The sequence below is a fragment of the Nannospalax galili genome, unplaced genomic scaffold, assembly GCF_000622305.1.
Source record: "Nannospalax galili isolate Female #2095 unplaced genomic scaffold, S.galili_v1.0 scaffold635, whole genome shotgun sequence".
In the NCBI taxonomy this organism is placed as follows: domain Eukaryota; kingdom Metazoa; phylum Chordata; class Mammalia; order Rodentia; family Spalacidae; genus Nannospalax; species Nannospalax galili.
Genome location: NW_008335836.1, coordinates 968,475 through 989,104, shown reverse-complemented (window position 1 = coordinate 989,104; position 20,630 = coordinate 968,475). Strand labels below are relative to the sequence as shown.

At 40.4% G+C, this 20,630-nt stretch overlaps 3 protein-coding genes and 1 pseudogene across 3 annotated transcripts; 2 read left to right on the top strand and 2 right to left on the bottom strand.

Annotated features, from left to right (window-relative positions):
* Positions 1 to 1,278: 1,278 nt before the first annotated feature.
* Positions 1,279 to 2,223, top strand: LOC103732070 (olfactory receptor 51I1-like). The gene has a single exon (XM_008830592.1). The coding sequence runs from the start codon at positions 1,279 to 1,281 to the stop codon at positions 2,221 to 2,223; it is 945 nt and encodes a 314-aa protein (XP_008828814.1).
* Positions 2,224 to 11,739: 9,516 nt separating this feature from the next.
* Positions 11,740 to 12,667, top strand: LOC103732069 (olfactory receptor 51I2-like). The gene is given in 2 exon segments (XM_029562281.1): positions 11,740 to 12,408; positions 12,410 to 12,667. Coding segments are annotated over 2 exon segments (927 nt in total).
* A 2,802-nt stretch (positions 12,668 to 15,469) lies between these two features.
* Positions 15,470 to 16,306, bottom strand: LOC103732111 (annotated as a pseudogene).
* Positions 16,307 to 19,237: 2,931 nt separating this feature from the next.
* Positions 19,238 to 20,149, bottom strand: LOC103732110 (olfactory receptor 51I2). The gene has a single exon (XM_008830623.1). It carries the CDS (start codon positions 20,147 to 20,149, stop codon positions 19,238 to 19,240), a length of 912 nt encoding a protein of 303 aa, XP_008828845.1.
* Positions 20,150 to 20,630: the final 481 nt, after the last annotated feature.

Sequence of the window (20,630 nt, the reverse complement as noted above, 5' to 3'; positions counted from 1 at the left end):
GAAGCATGGACGTCCACTTTCATATTTGGCACAACTTGGAGGACGCCTGAGAAATTATTTCTGTGAATGGACTTTTTTTTTTTCAAAGACAGGGAATCTTTTGCAGCCTAGAACTCACAGTTCCCCAGCCTCAGCCTCTGAAGGGCTAAAACACTTATGAACCATCACTCCCTGACTGGACATGTGATTTTCTGGTCATTTATCTCCACCTGTGTGAATGGAGGGAAGAAATAGGAGACTCAGTAAGGCTAGGGAGCCTGGATGCTGGACAGTGCAAGCTCAGTAACATGACTTTAGAAGTAGGAAAAAGTTGTGATCTATTAAGTGTTTTGTGTCAAAATGGGGCATAGTGATTGAACAAGTAAACATCAAGGGAGTTTTATCTTAGGCTGTGAAAACACTGATACTGATATATTGATAAAGAGAAGAGAATACAGCTTTAAAAGCAAGAAAAAAGGGTAAAGAAAAGGAGGGACTTGCTGTGCACCTAAGGATCCTAAGATGACTGGGCATTAACTTGCTCTAAAACCTACTGATTGGGTAATTTGGGGGGCGATGATTCCCTGAAGTAAAACAAAAACAAAAACAAAAGACTGTTGCAAACTCGATAAAGTCTTGGCACAGAACTGTCAACTCCAGGTTGACCGTTCTAAGAAACCACCAATGATCAACTGGACTTATACAAGGCCAACATGGGCAAGGCAGGCTTGCTGGATGATTTGAAAAGAAGTTTAATGCCCTGACAATTTCAGTGCCAGAGGAAAAATATACTGTCTTGGTGGATGCTGAGGAAAAGGCAGATGTGAAAAATTGTGCTGAGCTGGAGTCCGAATCAAAGATCAGGATCCAGGTCTGTGAGTAGCAGCTTGGGAAAATGAAGAATATGTTTCCTTTTGATCAGATGACCATTGAAGACTTGAAATCAAATTAGATAATAAGTATCCCTACTGGTCTCACCAAACAATTAATAACCTGTAAAACTGAGTCCAGGAGGAAGCTCCCACTCTTACATTAAAAATAAAAGTAATTATAGATAAAATATAAAAGGAGGGAAAAATGTTTGTCTTCCCAGATGAATTCATACAGACAACTCAAAGATTTCAAAAATTTGGGGGCAAGGTTGAGGGAGGCAGTGATGAGGCTGACTGTGACTGGTGCTCTAAAATGAGGTACTGGGTGGTAGATGAAGAATCAGATTCCATTGGAGAAAGCCATGCATGAGCTATACATTTCTATTCTTTACAGGATAAGCTGAAGCTGTAAATCAGGAGTCCCAGAATGGGAGGTGAATCTCACAACAGCTCTGGGTTGCCTCCCTTCACCTTGACAGGCCTCCCCGGGCAGGAGACCTCCCAGCACTGGCTGTTCCTGCTCCTCGGTGCCCTCTACACTGTCTCCATTGTGGGCAATGCCTTCATCCTTTTCATCATCAAGGAGGAGCAGAGTTTGCACCAGCCTATGTACTACTTCCTGTCTGTGCTGTCAGTGAATGACCTGGGTGTGTCTTTCTCCACGCTGCCCACGGTACTGGCTGTGTTTTGCTTTCACATAAGACAAATCGGTTTCAATTCTTGCATGTCCCAAATGTTCTTCATCCATCTTTTTTCCTTCATGGAGTCTGGGATTCTGCTGGCCATGAGCTTTGATCGCTATGTGGCCATCTGTAACCCCCTGCGCTATGCCGCGGTGCTCACTGATGCTCGCGTGGTGTGGATGGGCGTGTCTGTTTTCCTCCGCAGTTTCTGCATGGTTTTCCCACTACCTCTCCTCCTGAAGAGGTTACCTTTCTGCAAAGCTAATGTGCTGTCCCACGCCTACTGCCTCCATCCAGATCTGATTCGCCTGCCCTGTGGTGACATTGCCATTAATAATATCTTTGGTCTATTCATCGTCATCTCTACCTTCGGCCTGGATTCCGCACTCATTCTCCTCTCTTATGCGCTCATACTTCGTTCTGTACTTTCTATTGCCTCCGGGGAGGAACGGCTGAAAACCCTGAACACGTGTGTGTCACACCTGTGTGCTGTGCTCATCTTCTATGTGCCCATGGTAGGGGTGTCCATGGCTGCTCGCTATGGGAGGGATGCTCCACAGTATGTGCACACACTCCTGTCAGTAGTTTATCTGTTTGTGCCTCCAATGCTCAACCCTGTCATCTATTCCATCAAAACCAAGGAGATTCGCCGCAGACTTTGCAAAATCCTTCTAGGGACCAAGTTTTGAGCAGGAGACTGCTGTAAAGGTCTCTGTGTTTCCCCCACTTCCACAAATTTGCATTTTTTAAATTAAAATTTTAGTTTTTAATTTTCTGTGTATGACTTTTGCCTGCATGTATGTAAGTGCACCGCATGCATGTAATGCCCACAGAGGCCAGAAGAAAGCATTGGCTCCCCTGGTACAGGCGTTACTGAGGACTTTTTGTTGCCATGTGGGTGCTGAGAACCTAATCTGGGTCCTCTGCAAGAGCCACAATGGTCTTAACTACCGAGCCATCTCTTCCACCCTCACAAATTTGCCTTTTGAAGACCATTTGGATTCCTGTCATCAGATTTCGGTGATAGCATGTTTTGCTTTTATATAACACAAGTCAGTTTCAATTCTTGGGAGGAGTCAAATAAAACAAAATGAAACAAAAGAGTTTTTGGCAAGGTTAAAAGGCCATAATTTAGAAAAAACATTGGCTCTATTTCTAAACTTGGAAATACATATCATCAGTACTTCACTTTGTCACAGTGTGCTCCTATCACTGTTAAAAAGTGACTCGCCACCCATGAAATTACCTGCTGTCTTTAAAACTGGTACAATGGGCACTAATTTCCCCCAAATTAATTCGAAGCTATACTAGTTTAAATTGCGCGCACACACACACACACACACACACACACACACACACACACCACAAGGTATACATGCCAATCACATGCCATCCACCTGGCCTTTAAAATGAGATAAATGCAATTCCACACAAATTGTACCAAAACATCTAACTTTTAATATTGAAAAATTATAAACTTTATAATATACAGGTTAGTGGCCAACAATAAAGGAAATAATAAATCAGGTACTCTGTGTAGCAATACCCATGAAATATACAGACTGATTTGTTTTGTCTAAGTTCATAGTATTTCAAGACTTGGGAGAGTGTTTTGAGGGCATAAAGGAAAAATTAGAGCAGTAAGATCTCACAACTCTTGTGAGGGGGTTTGTTAGGGAAGAATAAGTGCTCTGTGATGTACTTGAACCTAAAAATTTTATAGCCACTTTTGAAAGAGATATATCTTTGCTCTGGAAATTGTTACTGAGTATGTTAAAGCTGTAATGAAATGCTTCTTCTAAAAAATAAAAAATATACTAAAAATAATATATCATTACAAAATGGGGCTGGAGAGATGGCTGAGCAGTTAAGAGCTCTGGCTGTTCTTTAAGAAGATCCAGGTTCGGTTCCCAGCACCTACATGGTAGCTAACAACCATCCTTAATTTAGTTCCAGGGAATCTGATGCCTCTTCTAGCTTACATATGCATTTACATATATGCAGGCAAAGCACTCATATGAAATAAAAATAAATAAGTAAAAGTGGAAAATACTTTTAAAAAGAAAATTAATGGGAATCAAAACAAAGCTAATAATAGAGTATTTATCATTTAACAAGCTTTCAAAACAGACCAAATTCGAGAAAATCACAATCAAATGGAAAATAAAACATGAGTATATATATACATATATATATGCAAGTGTTTATTTTATTGAGTTGATAATTTCAAGATTATAGAATTTTAAAATGTAAAATGTACATCTTGATTAAATTTACACTTTGGGAAAATAATAAAATGCCAGTGTATGGCAAACTAAGTGTTAATTGTAGAACTCACAGAATCAGTTGCACTGTCACCCATTTCTAAGACACGGTAACATTTCTTTCTCTTACTTTTACCTCAAATGTTGAGAAACAAATTGCTACTCTTATGTTATACTTCTTAAAAGATACAGAAAGTTGGAAAGCCATACAATTTACAACTTGATGAACAGTACACAAAAATATATTGTCAGCAAAACATCCTTTGATGAAAATTCCAGAATAATGCTGTATGTACGGAAACAATAAAAAATATAGACAAGTTTTTATCCATGTTTCACATAGATATACACTTATTATATATAGAGAGATAAGGACAGAGATCGATGCAGAGTCTGTTTACCTGTCTCAGGTTATGACTTTCCTGTTTCAGCCTCCTGATGCTAGGTTCTCAGGCCTGTGCCACCTTATCTGGCCTGACCAAAATATATTCTAGAATTTGTACAACTACTCACTTTTCAAAAATCTTTCATGTACTTTAGCATATTAATAAGTAAAATAGTGAGAGATTAATGTATATAATAGTAGATTTAATTGAAATGGAAAAAATGCAGGCTGAGGGGTTGTTTTCTGGAGCTGGAGAGAGGGCTCAGTATTTAAGAGCAGTGACTGCTCTTCCAAGGAATATGAGTTCAAATCCTAACACATACAAGATTGCTAAGAACTGCCCATAAATCCAGTTTCTGGGGAATTGGATACACTCTGCTGGCCTCCATGGGCATTGAATGACATGGGTGCACTTACATACATACAGGGAATGCACTCATACACATGAAATAAAAATAATAAATAAAATATTTAGAAAAAACAGGATTTTTGTGTATATTTTCTTAGTTTTTTATGCATTTTCAAGATTGCTAAGAACTGCCCATAAATCCAGTTTCTGGGGAATTGGATACACTCTGCTGGCCTCCATGGGCATTGAATGACATGGGTGCACTTACATACATACAGGGAATGCACTCATACACATGAAATAAAAATAATAAATAAAATATTTAGAAAAAACAGGATTTTTGTGTATATTTTCTTAGTTTTTTATGCATTTTATTTTAAAAACAAAAGGAAAACAGCTTTTATTTTTAAACCATTCTCATTCACCAGTTTTAATATCATCTTTGTCATAAACCTGAATATTGAGATATTTAACACATTTCTTTATCCAGAACTCAACAGTAAAGCTAAACAACTCTGAATGGGATTTGATCTTTCCTTTTATCATCTATAACTAACATCAAACAGTGAATCAAAACACTAATACATAATGTTATTGTTAAATATTTATATATTTCTCTAGAAAAGTGTTTAGGAGGATTAATAGAAATTTTTTTAAAGTTTTAAGAAAATTTAATTTATTTTTATTTTATGTGTATGAGTGTTTTGCTGTGGTACTTTGAATGAAAATGTCCCCCATAGGCTCCAAGTATTTGGACACTTTGTCCTCGGATGATGGTGCTGTTTTGGGAGGATTTAGAAGGTGTGGCTATCCTGGAGGAAGCTTAGAGAGTTCTTAAGCCTTGCCAGATCTCAATTGTTCTCTTGCGGCCTGTGCCTGCGTGATGATGTGAGAGTTTTCCTGCTCCAGCCACCTCCAGTCACCATGCCTCCCTGCCATGATGGACTATAATTCCCCTGGAACTATAAGGTCAAATAAACCCTTCCTTCTATAAATTGCTTGGGTCAGTGTTTCTATCACAGCAACAGAAAAGTGACTAATACATTTGCCTATGTACATATAAGTGTACCATGTGCATACAGAGCCCACAGTGGTCAGAAGAGAGCATTGGATCCCCGGAACTGGAGTTATGGAACTCTGTTAGGCCATATGGGTGCTGGGAACTGAACCTGGGTCAACTACAAGAGCATCAGTACTCTTAACCCCTAGGCCAGCTCTCCAGCCTTTGATTAATAGTTTTATTATTATCAATTTCTTTTTAGAGAGATTTGGTCAAGTGTAATATCTAATTATCTACAATCTGTATTCTCAAATTTTGAATAATGCATATATACTGTGCCTGAAATGATATGATAAATTAAGGGAGAGAGAGAGAGAGAGAGAGAGAGAGAGATCTGAGCATCCACTCCTGCTGGTTTCCACTGAGGTGTTTCCCAAGAACACCTCTTTTCTTGTCTTTTTTGCTATAGCCATTCCCTTCCAGATGTTTGCAAGCACTGTGGTAGCCCCAAACTCTACCCAGAGGTGTCTAGGAGCCTTTTCCCTTGGGGCTCATGGAGTTCAGTACACATCAGGAACACACCACACTTCCTCCCTGCATATCTTGGATTACCTTCAAGCCAGTGCTAGCTATGGTCAAAGCAAAATAACAGACAAGTCATTTGAAATAAAGTAGCAGACCATTTTATGTATGATATTATTGATGTTAGTACTAATACCAGATGTCAGATTTTTGCAGATATTTTAATCTTCTCTAAGTAGTTAAGGCCTTTGAAACCCGTGATGTTCACTTTTTCAGATTCAAAACAATGCTAAAATTTTTCTTTTTTGAAAAAAAACATTCTATCGAGATGTGGTTAGTGTATATTTGATTTGTAGAATTTAATGAGTTTGAAGCTGTTTCAGCCATGATACCACCACCACAATACACTTCATAAACATACTAGAACCTCTAAGAGTTCCTCCCATCAATTTATTATTTAGAGTTCTACCCTAGTAATGTGAATCAGTGGTAAAGAACTTGCTTAGCATGGCAAAGGCCGTGGGATGTATCTTCAGCTCCAGGAGATTAAAAGATCTTTTCTCTTAGAAAAGTTTAAGTCTCCAAGGGGTATTGTTAGCTATAGGCAGCTATACAGTTATAGCTATATCTATATGTTATACAGATCTATAGGACTTAGTCATTGCATACAAATGAAACTTTATACCTTTTGACCAGTATCTCCTCTACTTTTCAATGACTTTTCCTATGTTCTAGTTAAAGTTGAAAAGGTTATTTTATTATGCATTTATCTTATCAACAAGCCTATGATGTAGGTAAAATTATCATTCCTGTTAACGTAGGTAGTCACTGAGGGGCAGAATAGATGCACAATTTGTTCAGGATAAAATATCTAGTAAGCAGAGGAGTAGGAAGCAAGCCAGTACAGACACCCAATTCCAAGATTCATGTGAATGAGACGGTGAGTGTGAGAACACTGACAGTTCTTGCCCTCTCTTCATTCACTTCTATAGCCTAGCATGTTTAGCACTGATGGTCTTCGTTTAGGCTAGAGACCTCAGGACACTAGGGCACAATAGAAGTTCATCTACTCTTTCCACAAGTATTTCTTGAGAGCCTGAAAGGAAGTTCTTAGAGACAACAGGACAACAGGATGAAATTTTTGTCACTTTCTTTTTGCTGAACTTGAATTTGTGGCCATGCAATGTCGTGGTTGATGACGTCTAGTTTTAAAGGCTAATATTTTGAGACTTTAAAGAAGTTATAGCATTGAATTTGCCGGTGAAACTGAAGTGTCCTCCTGAGCACCACCAGAAAGCTGCATGAGTCATGAACTGTGTTTGGGTCCTGTGAAAACAGTTTTATTCTCCATCATTCTGCTTTACAAATGATGTTTTTGAAGATGCTAGTGTACAACAGAAATAACGTTTATTTTCCGTTTGATTTTAAACAGAGAATAAAAGGAGATAATACAGCTTTTTTCTCATTTTTCCCATTTTCAGTTTGCTGGTGGTATATATTCAATGTACAAATAGACAATAGACAGATGTACTGCGGACTGTTTTACTGCTTGTTGACACTGTTTTTTTCAGAGAGGTGCTCACTCTAGTTTTTGACATTATGCATTTTGTGATATTATTTAATGCTGTAGGAAAAACATGCTCTGGTTCCTAGTGCCACAGGCTCAGCTAAGTATATATAATATTTCACGCTCTCATTAATACTTTTTTGTTGGTGAATATTCATTGTATACAGAGATGAGTTTCATAAAGATATTTGCATAGAAGTATATCATAAACGTATTGATGAACCCCCCTCTCCTTTCTCCTTTTCTCTCCCCTCCCCCATCCAGTTATTCTCATTCTTTCTGACTCACTTCTAGTTTAATGTCCTATATACATATATAATTTATATCTATGTAAAATATAAACTTCACAAATGAAAGAAAATGTGATCATTGCCTTTCTGAGTCTGATTTATTTTCATTGTGTCTTTCTTGGGTGTAATTCATTTAGTACATGTCTTGCACTGGTGACCCAAAATGTGCACCTTAAGTATTTTACTCAGTATTAATTTTTCTCCTCTATAAATGTGAAAATAAAGAATTAGGAAGTTAAATTTATAGTTGGTGTATTGGAAATGTGAGCTCAAACTCAGGTATTAGGGAAATTATTTTACTTTCAATGATTTTATACTTAAAGTGTAGGCATTAATATCTTATTTTTAAAAGTTTATCAATTTATAAAGAATTAAAACTACAATATGTAATCTTTGAGTCGTAGTCTCAGGCTTTATATGCCAAGTTACTTGCATAAGCATTGAGGATAAAAGGAGAACAATGGGGTAAGTGAGATAGCTCAGCAGGTAAAGGCACCTACGCTAAGACTGATGATCTGAGTTCAATCCCTGGGACCCAAATGTTGAAAGGAGAGAACGAACTCCAGCAAGTTGTCCTCAGACTTCCACAGGCACTGTGCCCTGTGCACCTCCTGCACTAAATAGATCAATAATTACATCACAAAAATTTTTAAATGAGAAGAAATACAATTAAGGAGCTCATAATTTGTTAAGAAAGAAAGTTACTAATCAAATAACCAAACATATGTTACTATAATTACCAGTGATAGAAATGATGATGTGTAAGGCTATAGTTGAGTTGTAGAATCAGCTTAGGAGTCTTTCAGTAGATGAGTGGATAAAAGAAAGTGCCATATACATGCAATGAAGGTTTATTTAGCTACAGAGGATGGAATTCTATCATTACAGAAAAATAGGTATAATGGAGATAATCCTGTTAAGCAAAAGACAAATGTCACATTGTCTCTTATTTGCAAGACCTAGAATTCTTTACAGAAACATAAGACATTTATATTATTCACGTGATAAGAAATCAGAGGGGAGGCCAGGGGAAGCAAGGAGATCAGTAAGAGAGGGGATTAAGGGAGAAAGCAGGACTAGGCTGGGGAGAAAGTGGGACTGGGCTGAGTATGGTCAAAGTAGATGATATATTTGAAAGAATTATCTTTATGAAGCCCAACACTATGTGCAATGAATATACACCAATAAGAAAATATGTGTACGGAGATATAGCAGAAATATACTAGCATGGTAAGTAGCATATAATTATTATACTCAGAAGATGGCAAATTCCTAGTTACCAGTGTTGGTGCTGTGGCCATATGCCATGTTAAGGGTCTGAGCGCCTACTAATTTTTTCACCGAGGGGAGCAATGAGAGTGTTGGAAGGAGAAGAGGAAAAAGCAGAAATGATAGAAATACAGTGCTCATGAAGAAATTCTTAAAAAAATAAAATTGCAAAAAAAATGTAAGGGAAGAAACAAGAAATCTCAACACTCTGGAGGCTGTGGCAGGAGGAATCCCATGAGTTCAAGGCCAGCTAGGCCTGTCTCAAAACAAAAACCAAAGCAGAACAAAAAAAAGCCTAAATAAATAAATAGTAGAGAAAAATACTGATTTTCTTTTTTTTTAAACTTGCCTATAAAAACTTTCTTTCATGAACACAGTGTTAGCACTTTATGCAATCTAAGTATTTCATCCAGAGAAGCAGATATTGGATTAATAATATATACAAGAAACTGAGAACTAATTCTTAGGACAATTATTATTATTATTATTTATTGCATACAGTATTTGCATTCATGTGTGTATTTTAAAGAAAGGCATCATTGGGAGTTTCCCCTGAATTATTTGTTTATTTGTATTTTCTTATGCTTTGGTCCACCTAATAGTAAGAAATTAAATGTGTATATTCTTTCCTAAAATAATAATGGATACAACTTATAAGTATTTGATTCTATTGCCTATATTTTGCCATGTAGTTAAGTTGTCTCAGAAGTGAATTGTTTGTTAAAAATGAGACATGAATACATTAGGTTTAGTTTAACGCTTGCCAAACTACAGCTTTGTTTCTTTTATTAAGATTATCCAAAACTAAATATGACAGATATCACTTCATTGTAAAATGTATTGTTACTATAATATGTTCATCTCCTCCTGCCTATTAATTGCCCTTGGGTAGGGAGGTAAATTTCTGATGATACATGTAAGTTTGGTATATTTCTAGGGAGTACTGAGAGGTAAAACCAATTTACTTATATTAGAGTTGGAGAAAGTACTGCAAAGTTTTATTGCAGAGAGTTTGAACAGGAATTTCTTTTCTGAAATTCATTTCATTTCTATATAATATTGATAAACACTACCCCTCGTGGATTGCTATTTTCTCTACCACCCACTCCTGAAAGATTTTCAGTAGGAGTGTAATATCATTTCTTTGTGTAACATGGACTAGAGGGTGGAAAGGTACTAAGCTAGTGCTCCTTAAAAGTCTGTCATCATTCTTTAGGATTCCAAGGGATAGTTTGCCAGTGGATTAAAATGGAGAAGAGAAATGAGAAGGAAAGCTAGGTGTATATTAGAAAACCAACAGTTGCTAAGTTAGATCTGTGAACAGGAGAGGGTGAGAGCGGGTCAAGGATATCTTCTAGATTTTTCTACTTGAACATATGCATAGATGGACAAGGAATTTAACAAGGTGGCAAATATAAAAATATAGCAAGTATGGTGACAGGCAAAAAGATAAACTTTGCTATGCCACGTCTACCATACCAACAATTATTCCAATTGATTTGTAATTGATGCACAGATCAGTGGCTGGATCGAGAGCCCTGACTGCAGCCATAAATTTAGGATTATTAATGCTACAGAAGAGAACTTAGGAGGAAATTATAAGAAAAATAATTTTAAAAACAGCAGTTGTGAAGGGAAAGAGAGAAATGGGTGATTACTAGAGAGATACAGAAGAATAATCAATAACTATTTGTATTCCATGATTATAGCTCTTAGAAGTTGAACTTCAGTGGTGAAGAAGTTATTGGTGGGCAAAACATATGTGGATGTAGAGAGGAACAGTGTAAACTGATTCTCAAGCTTAACTGTCTATTGGAAGTGCCTGGAACACCAAGAAACAGAAATGTGGATCCCCAGGTCTTTCCTTCAGAGTTTCAGATTTAATTGCTATGTGTGTGGCCTGAGTAACATCTTTTTTTAAGTCCCTCAAGTCATTCTAACATACGGTGCAACTTGAGAACATTTGATCTAAGCAAAGCCAAAAAGCAGTCAGAAGTGGAGGGAGAGAGATTGTTGAACTAAGAGGGGCTAGAGCAAGAAGAAGATGAGGAACTGGGATGGGACTTGAGTGCAGAAGGAAGAAGAGTGGCAGCTTAGACTAGTCAGAAAGTGTCCGTACTTGCAGGGAAGAGAATAAATCACAAGTGGAGATTGCTACCAATCGACTTCTTTGATGATTTATCATCCCACACTTATTGAAGTTGATGATTAAGAACCAGAGGAAATGAAGGGAAAATTATTTCTGTCATCACAAAGAGATTTAAATTTCATAAAATGTGGCACAAGAACAATAAGGACAGTAAGGGATACTGTCAGAAAGGTAGCCGAGGAGCTCTGTGGGGAACGAGGAAGAGCCCATGACACAGCTGGGGACGCTGCCAGTCAGCAGGTCTGAAATACAATCTGGTCTTTCCAGATCGATCTGTGGTCTTGGGTGTAGGAATCTAAGCATCATTTCCTTTCTATCCTGAGACTCTTATGACTGCTCTTCCCCTTTTCCACTGCCCAACCTCACTTTACTCTGGTGTATTTCTCTAACCTAGCCAATCACCAACCCTCATGAAGAGCTTCCCAACTAACACCTCAGGTACCAGCAGCTTCATACTAACTGGCTTCCCCGAGATGGAGAGTCTGGAGCACTGGCTGACTGTCCTCCTGCTGCTCCTTCATGTTATCACCATTGTAGGCAACACCCTGATTCTCTTCATCATAAACGAGGAACAGAGCTTGCACAAGCCCATGTACTACTTTCTGTCTTTACTATCCATCAATGGCCTGGGGGTGTCCTTTTCCACACTGTCCACTGTGCTAGTTTCCATGTGTTTTCATGTCCCAGAGACTGTCTTTGATGCTTGCCTGGCCCAGATGTTCTTCATCCATTTTTTCTCCTGGACAAAGTCTGGAATCCTACTGGCTATGAGTTTTGACCGCGACGTGGCCATCTGTGACCCTTTGCAGTATTCCTCAGTGCTCACTGATGCTCTCGTGGCCCATTTGGGCATATCCATCATCTGCAGCTTCTGCGTGGTGTTCCCACTTCCTTTCCTCCTGAAGAGGCTGCCTTTTTGCAAAGTGAATGTTCTGACCCATTCCTACTGCTTATACCCAGACCTGATCTGCCTGCCCTGTGGAGATACCACCATCTACAGCATGTATGCACTTTTCATTATTGTCTCTGCCTTTGGTGTATATTCAGGGCTTATCCTTCTCTCCTATGTGCTCATTCTTTGACTCTGGGCTGGCCATTGCCTCCAGAGAGGAGAGGCTTAAGACACTTAACACATGTGTGCCCCATATCTGTGCTGTGCTCATCTTCTATGTGCCCATGATTAGTGTGTCAATGGTCCACCAATGTGTGAAGCATGCCCCAGAGTATGTACATAAGTTCACATCCCTGGTCTATATCTTCATGCCTCCAATGTTCAACCCCATCATCTATTCCATCAAGACAAAGGAGATTAGCCGGAGGTTACATAAGGTGTTATAAGGCCCTAAATTCTGATCAGGGATGAGTTTTCTGAAGCATTGCATAGGTTAGATTTTGTTAATGCTAATGTTTAAGTGTATAAGGCTAGTCTGTGGAGTGTTTAAATCTTTTCTAGACATGGACCTATATTTGGGAGTCTACATTACTTACAAGATATAGCCCAACTACAACTTGCTACTCTAAACATACTACCCTGCCACTGGAAAAACTTTTCTTCCATGAGTCTTCTGAGTCACTGTGAAAACTATCATTATTCATATTTGGAGACAAAAAGGGAAACAGGGCAATTCTATACACAGATATGTGCACACATGAAAGTAAATCACTAAAGACAAAGTTGAACCCATGGTCCTCACATTGATGAGAATTCCCTCTCTCAACTCCCCCCATATATATATATATGCATATATGCCAACATTTTACTATCTGTATCTGAAAATAGAAAGTACATTGCTTAGTTCAGTATTCTTCAGAAAATTTAAAAATAAAGTTGAGATTTTCATACAATATATTTTTATTGCATTTAGCTCCCCTCCCCTATTTGCCACCACCCTGTTATTATTTCCCACACAAATGAATGTTTTCAGGCTTTTACAAAAAAGAAATTTAGAGCCAGTGAAATGAAATGGTTCGGTGACAGAGGTGTTGGCAGGTACACTGGATTTCTTGGGTTTGATCCTGTGTTCCCACAAGATGGCAGGAGAGAGCAGTCTCCTGAGAGGGGTCCTTTGACCTCCTTACATGTGCGGATGATATGTGTGCTTGCGCTTACACACATGATAAGTAAAATAATTGAAATAAATAAATAATTTGAAACGATTTCAGCGCTACAACTTAGGTGTCACAGAGCGCAAACATGGGAAGTGAGCACTCGCATCACAGTGAAGAATAATTCCGTCATTCATGTAAATGTGTACACACTCTGGTTTGCAGCTACCTAATAAATATGAACCAACTCCAGAAATAAGAGACTTTTGAAAAACAACTTTTTCTTTCTGAGATAAACTATGTACTTTCAAATCAGTAAAATAAATATTTCACATAGTGTATCTACTTCTAAGTAAATGATAAATTTTCAACCTATTACTATTTTTGTATGGAGAGAAAAGTTTCGTTATTTTAAAAATAAATCTGTTTAAAAATAAAGAAAACTTGTCCAAATTAAACCTGGTTTATTTTCAACAACTTTTCTTTACAATCAGAAATGTTGCTTCATGTTTTTAAATTTAAATTATTATTTTTATTTTATGTGTATGACTGTATTGCCTGCATGTATATAAATGCACCCGTGCACCCACGTGGTGCAATGTCCATGGAAGCCAGAACTGGAGGCTTGGAACTGGAGTTACCTACATGTGGATGCTGTGACTCGAACCCGGGTCTTCTGCAGCGAGTACTCTCAACCGCTAAGCCATCTCTCCAGCTCCCTTTATGTTATTTGTAAAACTGTTTTTTTTGCGGGGGGTGGGGGGAGCCACACTGGTGAGAATTGCCGTTTATTCCTAAAGTTGCCCAGATCATCAGGAAGGATTCAGCAAGGGATACAAAGGTAACAAGGAGGCTCAAACACTGATGGGGGTTGTCGGAAGTTTGGAAGGGGGTGGAATGGGTGGGGAAACCCCAGCTGTCCGTCCTCCTTCTAATGCCACAGAAAAGGATTCTTCTGTGGCTGGCTCCCCTCCCCATGTCCCATATCCAGTTTCTCGTGGTGGAAGGTGGGCTGGGGACTTGGGAAGAGGGCAGAGTGTGAGTGGGTCCCAGAAGGGAATTCCCCATTTCACCACACTCACAACGCTGCTCTCCCAGGGAGCAGAAATTGGGGAAGCCTGCCAGACTTAGCCTCTCTGCTACAGCCCTGGATTATAGGGGGGAGGTAGTGCTGGGGGCTGAGGGTTCCAGGCATCGTAGGCATCGTGGGTGCAGACCAAGATCTCCATTTAGTAGAGAGAGGTAGGTGGGTGGCCCTCAAGGGGCTGGGGGCACAGGACTGAGACAGAACTGGTTCAGGATGAGCATCACAGGGGATAGTTGTTGGAAAGAATTGGTGATCAAGGGGCCAGTGCTCAGAGTTCCACTTGGCAGGTGTCCTCGTTTATTTCTTCATTGCAGTGACAAAATACTCTGACCCATACCACCTTGGGGAGGAAAGGGTTTATTTAGCTTACATCTCCCAGGTCACAGTTCATCCGGGAGCCCAAGGTAGGAACTCAGGGTAGGAACCTGGGGGCAGGAGCTGGAGCACAGGCCATGGAAGAATGCTGCTTACTGGCTTGTTCCCTTGGTCCCTGCTCGGCCTGTTTTCTTATGCAACACAGGCACACCTGTCCAGGGGTGGCATCACCCACAGCAGTCTGGGCCCTCCCACATCACTCAACAATCAAGAAGGTGCCCCATGAACATGGCCACAGGCCAACCCAATGAAGGAAATTCCCCAATTGAGGCTCCCTCAACCCAGGAGTGTCAAGTTGACACTAAAGCTATCCAGCACAGCAAGAATGGGTTGGAAGCCTTGACTCCTGGTGGTGTGGTGCCTGACCAGTTCCCCTGAGAGTCCAGGTCCACAAGAGTTGCTGCGTTAGGCCCCAGGAATGACTGTGGAGTTTTCTGTGCTGGAGAAGTGAAAGTTGGGGTGGCAGCAGGTGGGGGACTCCCTACAGCCTCAACCAGAAGCCCACCAATCCCACTCCAGTCAAAGGTCCCAGGCTGTAGGCAGGCAACTCTCCTGTGAGCAACTCCAACTGCCTTGTGCAGCTCCCAAGGGTTAGTAGGGCAGGCTGGGGTTGGGGGAAGTCTGAGAACTCATCAGGCTCTGTGCCAAAGCCCCCAACTGCTGCAGTGCCATTGGTGCTGGGCTTGGCAGGTGAATCTCCCAGGGGTCTGAGAAGGTCCAGGGATCAGAAACTGGGAGTCCACTGATGGGATCTGTGGAGGGGCTGGGGCTGTAAAGATGTCAGCAAGTTCCCTGAGAGGCAACTCCTAGCTCTCAGCCTCCCCCTGGCTCTCGTCTATGACCATCTGCAGACTCAGGTCATCCCCAGGACAAATCTACCCTTCCTTATGCTCGCCTCAGTTCAAACTAAGGGCCAGTTAGAGCTAAACACCATCCTCCCGGCTGCAGGACCTGGGCTGATCAGGCTCCTCCTTGCTCTTGGCCAGAGCAGCTGGAGCTGCAGTTTCTCTGGCCGGCTGTTCTGGGGCCAGGCCGCGTACCCCCTCAGACGGGGGTCCAGAGCCCACAGAGTGCGTCAGCAGCTCTTCCCAAAGCCGGACTTCATCATAAAGCAAAGTCACCAGCTGATTGGCTGCACCTTCATGCCTTGGTCCTTGCAGTCACAGTGCACACCCTGGAAGTCCTTCTGCATCTGCATAGCATACATGTTCTTACACTGCTGTGAAATATGCTCAGATCCAGGCTTGGTGAGGTACTCCATCAGTGTCATGGCTTGTACATGTGCCTCCAGTTTTTGTCGGGATCATTGAGCCACTTCCAGATTATGCTCATGATCTCTGAGAAGGCCAAGGCATTGTAGGTGAGGTCAGCGATCTCAGACATGAGGGAGTTGGATGGATTCCAGGGGTCATCGCCTGTGGCCAACTGGACCTTTATCTCAGCAAATAGTTGTGAATGATAGTCTTCATCTGACCTCACGCAATGAGGTAGACATGCTGCCCAGTGGCAGTGTTGAGCCGAAAGATGAGGAGGGTCAGGATGGTCAGCCTCCTGTCCCCAGTTGGCCTCAGTATTACATACTGCACTGTAAATGTTCTTTTGGACATTTGGATTCTAAACACTGAGCTGTGTTTCCTATTGAACATAGTAACAAATCTCCCTTCTTGTTGAATAACTGTTGCATAAACACTTCAAGTTTAGTAGCTATATCTCACTTACATAGGGGTTTTTGACTATATCTCCTCCGTAGGAATTTCAGATTTATTTCACTTACCTTTCTACATTTTCAAAATTTGGCTTTTCTTAAGGTCATGGGATGGTTTTGGTTTTCATAGTATTGTGTCCAATACAGAAAAAAATCACTTGCCCATATATTAGGCTCTAAACTGCTCAACATTTATAGGAGAATTTGTCTCAAAGATCATAGGTTTGGCTATTAAGACCAATAAAGAACTGGGGATAATAGCTCAGTGTTAGAGTGCTTGCCTAGCATGCCTCAGGCTCTGGGTTTAGTTCCCAGCACCAGAAATCTTGTTTCTCCTAGCTTGTATTTATCTTAAATATAGAGCCTTGTACTCAGTCTTTGTGTGCCCTCACACACCTCACATGAACATTTACCACATGTCCATCAGTGATGCCTTTCCATCATAATACAGGCACTCAACATGAAAAACAAATATCAGACGTTCTTCTCTTAGGCACACTTTGAGAAGTTGACCTGGATATAGACCAGTGATTGTAGAGGTTGGGAAAGGGAGGCCGAGTAAAGAAAGACAGGATTTGATCAAGGCATTCTGTATGCATGTATTGAAATATCACACTGAACGCCACTTCTAAAAGCAATTAATACGTGATAATAAAAAAGAAAAGAAGAAAAAGGAGTGTGCAGACAGTAAAAGAAATAATTGGTGATGTTGACGGGCCACATTCCTCCCATCAATTTTCAGGTAGATTCGCTCCCCCCGATCTCCAATGACTAAATCATGTAGTCACTCACCTAGTACCACATTTGGTACATGGTAAGTCCTGATAGGCATCGTTAAGTGGATAAATAAATGAATGAGCTGTTACATTCCTTAAAATAAAAGCTCGAAGCTGAGAAGTATTGTACTTTGCCACCAGAATCACCTCCTTGAAAACTTTCCACATTGTTGTAGAGCTGGTATTGAATAAAGAATGATAATTACTATTTCTGCTACGAGGAATGAAGGCTGAGCAATACCCTAGGGAGAACGTCTAGAGCAAGACTGCTGGACACAAAGGACAGAAGACTGAGGCTGTCCGGTACCCAGCTCCACCTTTTGTCATTCCATTGATTGTTACCTCCTCATCCTGGAAGCTTGCCATGCACCAGTGTTTGGGTGAATGAATCATACCTTTAGAGATTTCTAGGAAGTCTTAACCTTACCTTTGAAGAGCATTGGATGCATATGCAAATTACAATGAAATGGCAAATGTTAAAGTGCTGTGAGCTGATATGTGAATTACATATCCTCAAATCAAATCAGTAAATTAAATATTTGCTCAATTGTTAATTTATTTCATTCATTTTCTTACATCTATTTGATGAATACATCCTCCCATATATAATGAAAGAAAAGGTCAGAATCTTTTATAAACATGAACAGAACACTACGCCCACAGACCCCTAGTGTAAGCAAACTGTGAAACAGTATCCTGGTTTTTGGCATTTATGTCCAGTGGCTGCTTGTGTGACAGCCTTCTTCCTCTCCAGAGAGCAGTTCCTTGGCAATAATTCTTGATTTGTGGCTTGAGATCAGGAAAATGAAAATTCATAAAATAGCTCTTGACTTTATAAGCTGTTTGTTTCCAAGAGATCTAAATGTAGGTTGGAGCAAATGCTCTGCACAGCTGTCTGGAAGGAGCTAGATGGCTTATGCTCAAACGTATTACATGTTGAGCAGGTCTTTCTTGGAAAAAGATGAATGGACTGAAGATAAAATAAGTAGGAAGAACTGGAAAGTTCTCTAAATGTCAGCAACTGTCACTTTTCCTGGGCCTTGTTCATTCGTTTTTGTAGTGAATTCTGAGAGTACAGCAGAAGTCACTTTGTGATGTTAAAGTAGCTCATGAATATGTGAGAGTGGTGGGTTGGAAAGACCAGGATAACAGTGCAGAGCAGATAATGAATCAACATTTGCATCATTGGCTACCTCAGTAATATGGGAAGCAGACATCAAATTTCACCTAAAATATTATCTATGCAAGTCTGGGCAGCTAATTTTCTCTGCCTCATGTGATAAGCATGAAGATTAAGTGAGATAATGCACATAATTTAGAGTAGGGACTGGAAAGATGGCTCAGAGGTTAAGAGCACTGGCTGCTCTTGCTGAAGACCTGGGTTTGAGTCCTAGCACCCACATGGTGGCTAACAACAGTCCATAACGCCAGTTCCAGGATATCCAATGTCTTCTGTCCTCTGTGGACACTGCATGACACAGTTGCACTTACATACATGCAGACATAACACTCATACAGATAAAATAAAAATAAGTAAATATAAAAGTTAAAAATGAATTTAGACTAAAACATGGCACATTTAAGTACTGGCGAAATTAATTATTACAATAGGAAAATTCATCATTAGAAAATAATTTCTAGAATATATCTGAAAATCTTCACCTAATTACCAAGCTGTTTCCAATATTTACCTTACTGAAGACAGCAATGGAAGTTGATTTAAATATGGATTTGTAATACCTTATTTTGTGTTTGAAGTTTTGTGTCTCCGTTTCTAGCCTCATAACTTTCCCCTCATCTATTTATCTTTCTTAATAATGATGATGATGCCTATGCTGAAAGTGGTGATCATATTGATGACATCATCACAAGAACTAGTGGGGACTGTAAGCATGAGATCTTAAGGCAAGATGTGACAGTCACATTTTGAGACTGAAGATGGCACGGCGGATTTCCTTTGTTTTGGCACTGTAAATGAGAGGGTTGAGCACAGGAGGCACAAAGAGGTAGACATTGGACATGAGGACATGTACATATCGTGGGACCTGCTTCCCAAATCGGTGGACTATAGAGACCCCTATCATTGGCACATAAAATGCAAGTACAGCCAGGATATGTGACACACATGTGTTGAGAGCTTTGAGGCGTTCCTCATGGGAAGCAATGGCCATAACGGAACACAGAATGAACACATAAGAGAGGAAGATAAAAAGCAGGTCCATGCCAAAGGTGGACGCAAGAACAAAGAGCCCATAGATGCTGTTGATGGTGATATCAGCACAGGAAAGCTTCATCATATCTGGGTGTAAGCAATAGGAGTGGGAAAGAACACTGGATCTGCAGACAGGCAGCCTCTTGATGAGGAAGGGCAGAGGGAAGAGTGTGATGAAGCTTCGAGCGGTCACAGTCAGTCCCATCCCAGCAATGAATTCATTGGTGAGCACAGTGGCATAGCGTAAGGGATCACAAATGGCCACATAGCGGTCAAAGCTCATGGCCAACAGAATACCCGACTCCATCATGGAGAAAGAAAGAATGAGGAACATCTGGATTAGGCAGGCATCAAAGGCGATTCTGCGGGCATCCAAGCAAAAGGTTCTGAGCACAGTGGGCAGTGTGGCCATCGACATGGCCGTGTCGCTAAAAGACAGCATGGACAGAAAGTGGAGGGTGGGTTCCACTTGCACAGCCTGCAGGATCAGAGTGTTTCCCCCAAGGGCCACAGCATACATCACACAGAGGGGCCCGGCCAGCCAGGGGTGAAGGCTCTCCAGACCAGGAATTCCAGTTAGGAGGAAGGAAGCAGGGTGAGTCACATTGAATAGCCCCATAACAGGAAGAACATGGGACACTCCTCCGTGTCAAATCATCTCACTTGCAGAATTCTAAGAACTGTACCTAGTAGAGGACAAGAAACCAGGATTTAGGAGATCCAATGAGGCTGTTTCCAGAACTGGAACTCGGTGTGTTCATGGAATCACTGGTTTGGGGATGATTCAGGCAAACTTCATTTCCTGATATTTTAGGATCATCAGACTGTAGACCAGTATAATATTTCTCTCTGTTTTATGGAGGAAAGACATTGCATAATACTTCAGAAATACCCATTTGCTATGAGGAAAGTGTCTCCACCATATCACCCGTATCTTTCATGCACTTTAGAAGCACGTTCTTGAAAAATGTGTTAACCGTAATTCAAAGACATATTTGTTGCAGATGGAAATGAGGTGTTGGAGAGAAGTACTAAATATTTCTTTGAAAACATTGTTTAGTTCATATGTGTCATTAATTATGAACACAATTCCCCTGAAT

What these genes read in the sequence shown, in the direction of transcription:
- LOC103732070 (XM_008830592.1), top strand. Translation starts at nt 1,279, where the DNA reads ATGGGAGGTGAATCTCACAACAGCTCTGGGTTGCCTCCCTTCACCTTG.
- LOC103732110 (XM_008830623.1), bottom strand. Translation starts at nt 20,149, where the DNA reads ATGGGGCTATTCAATGTGACTCACCCTGCTTCCTTCCTCCTAACTGGA.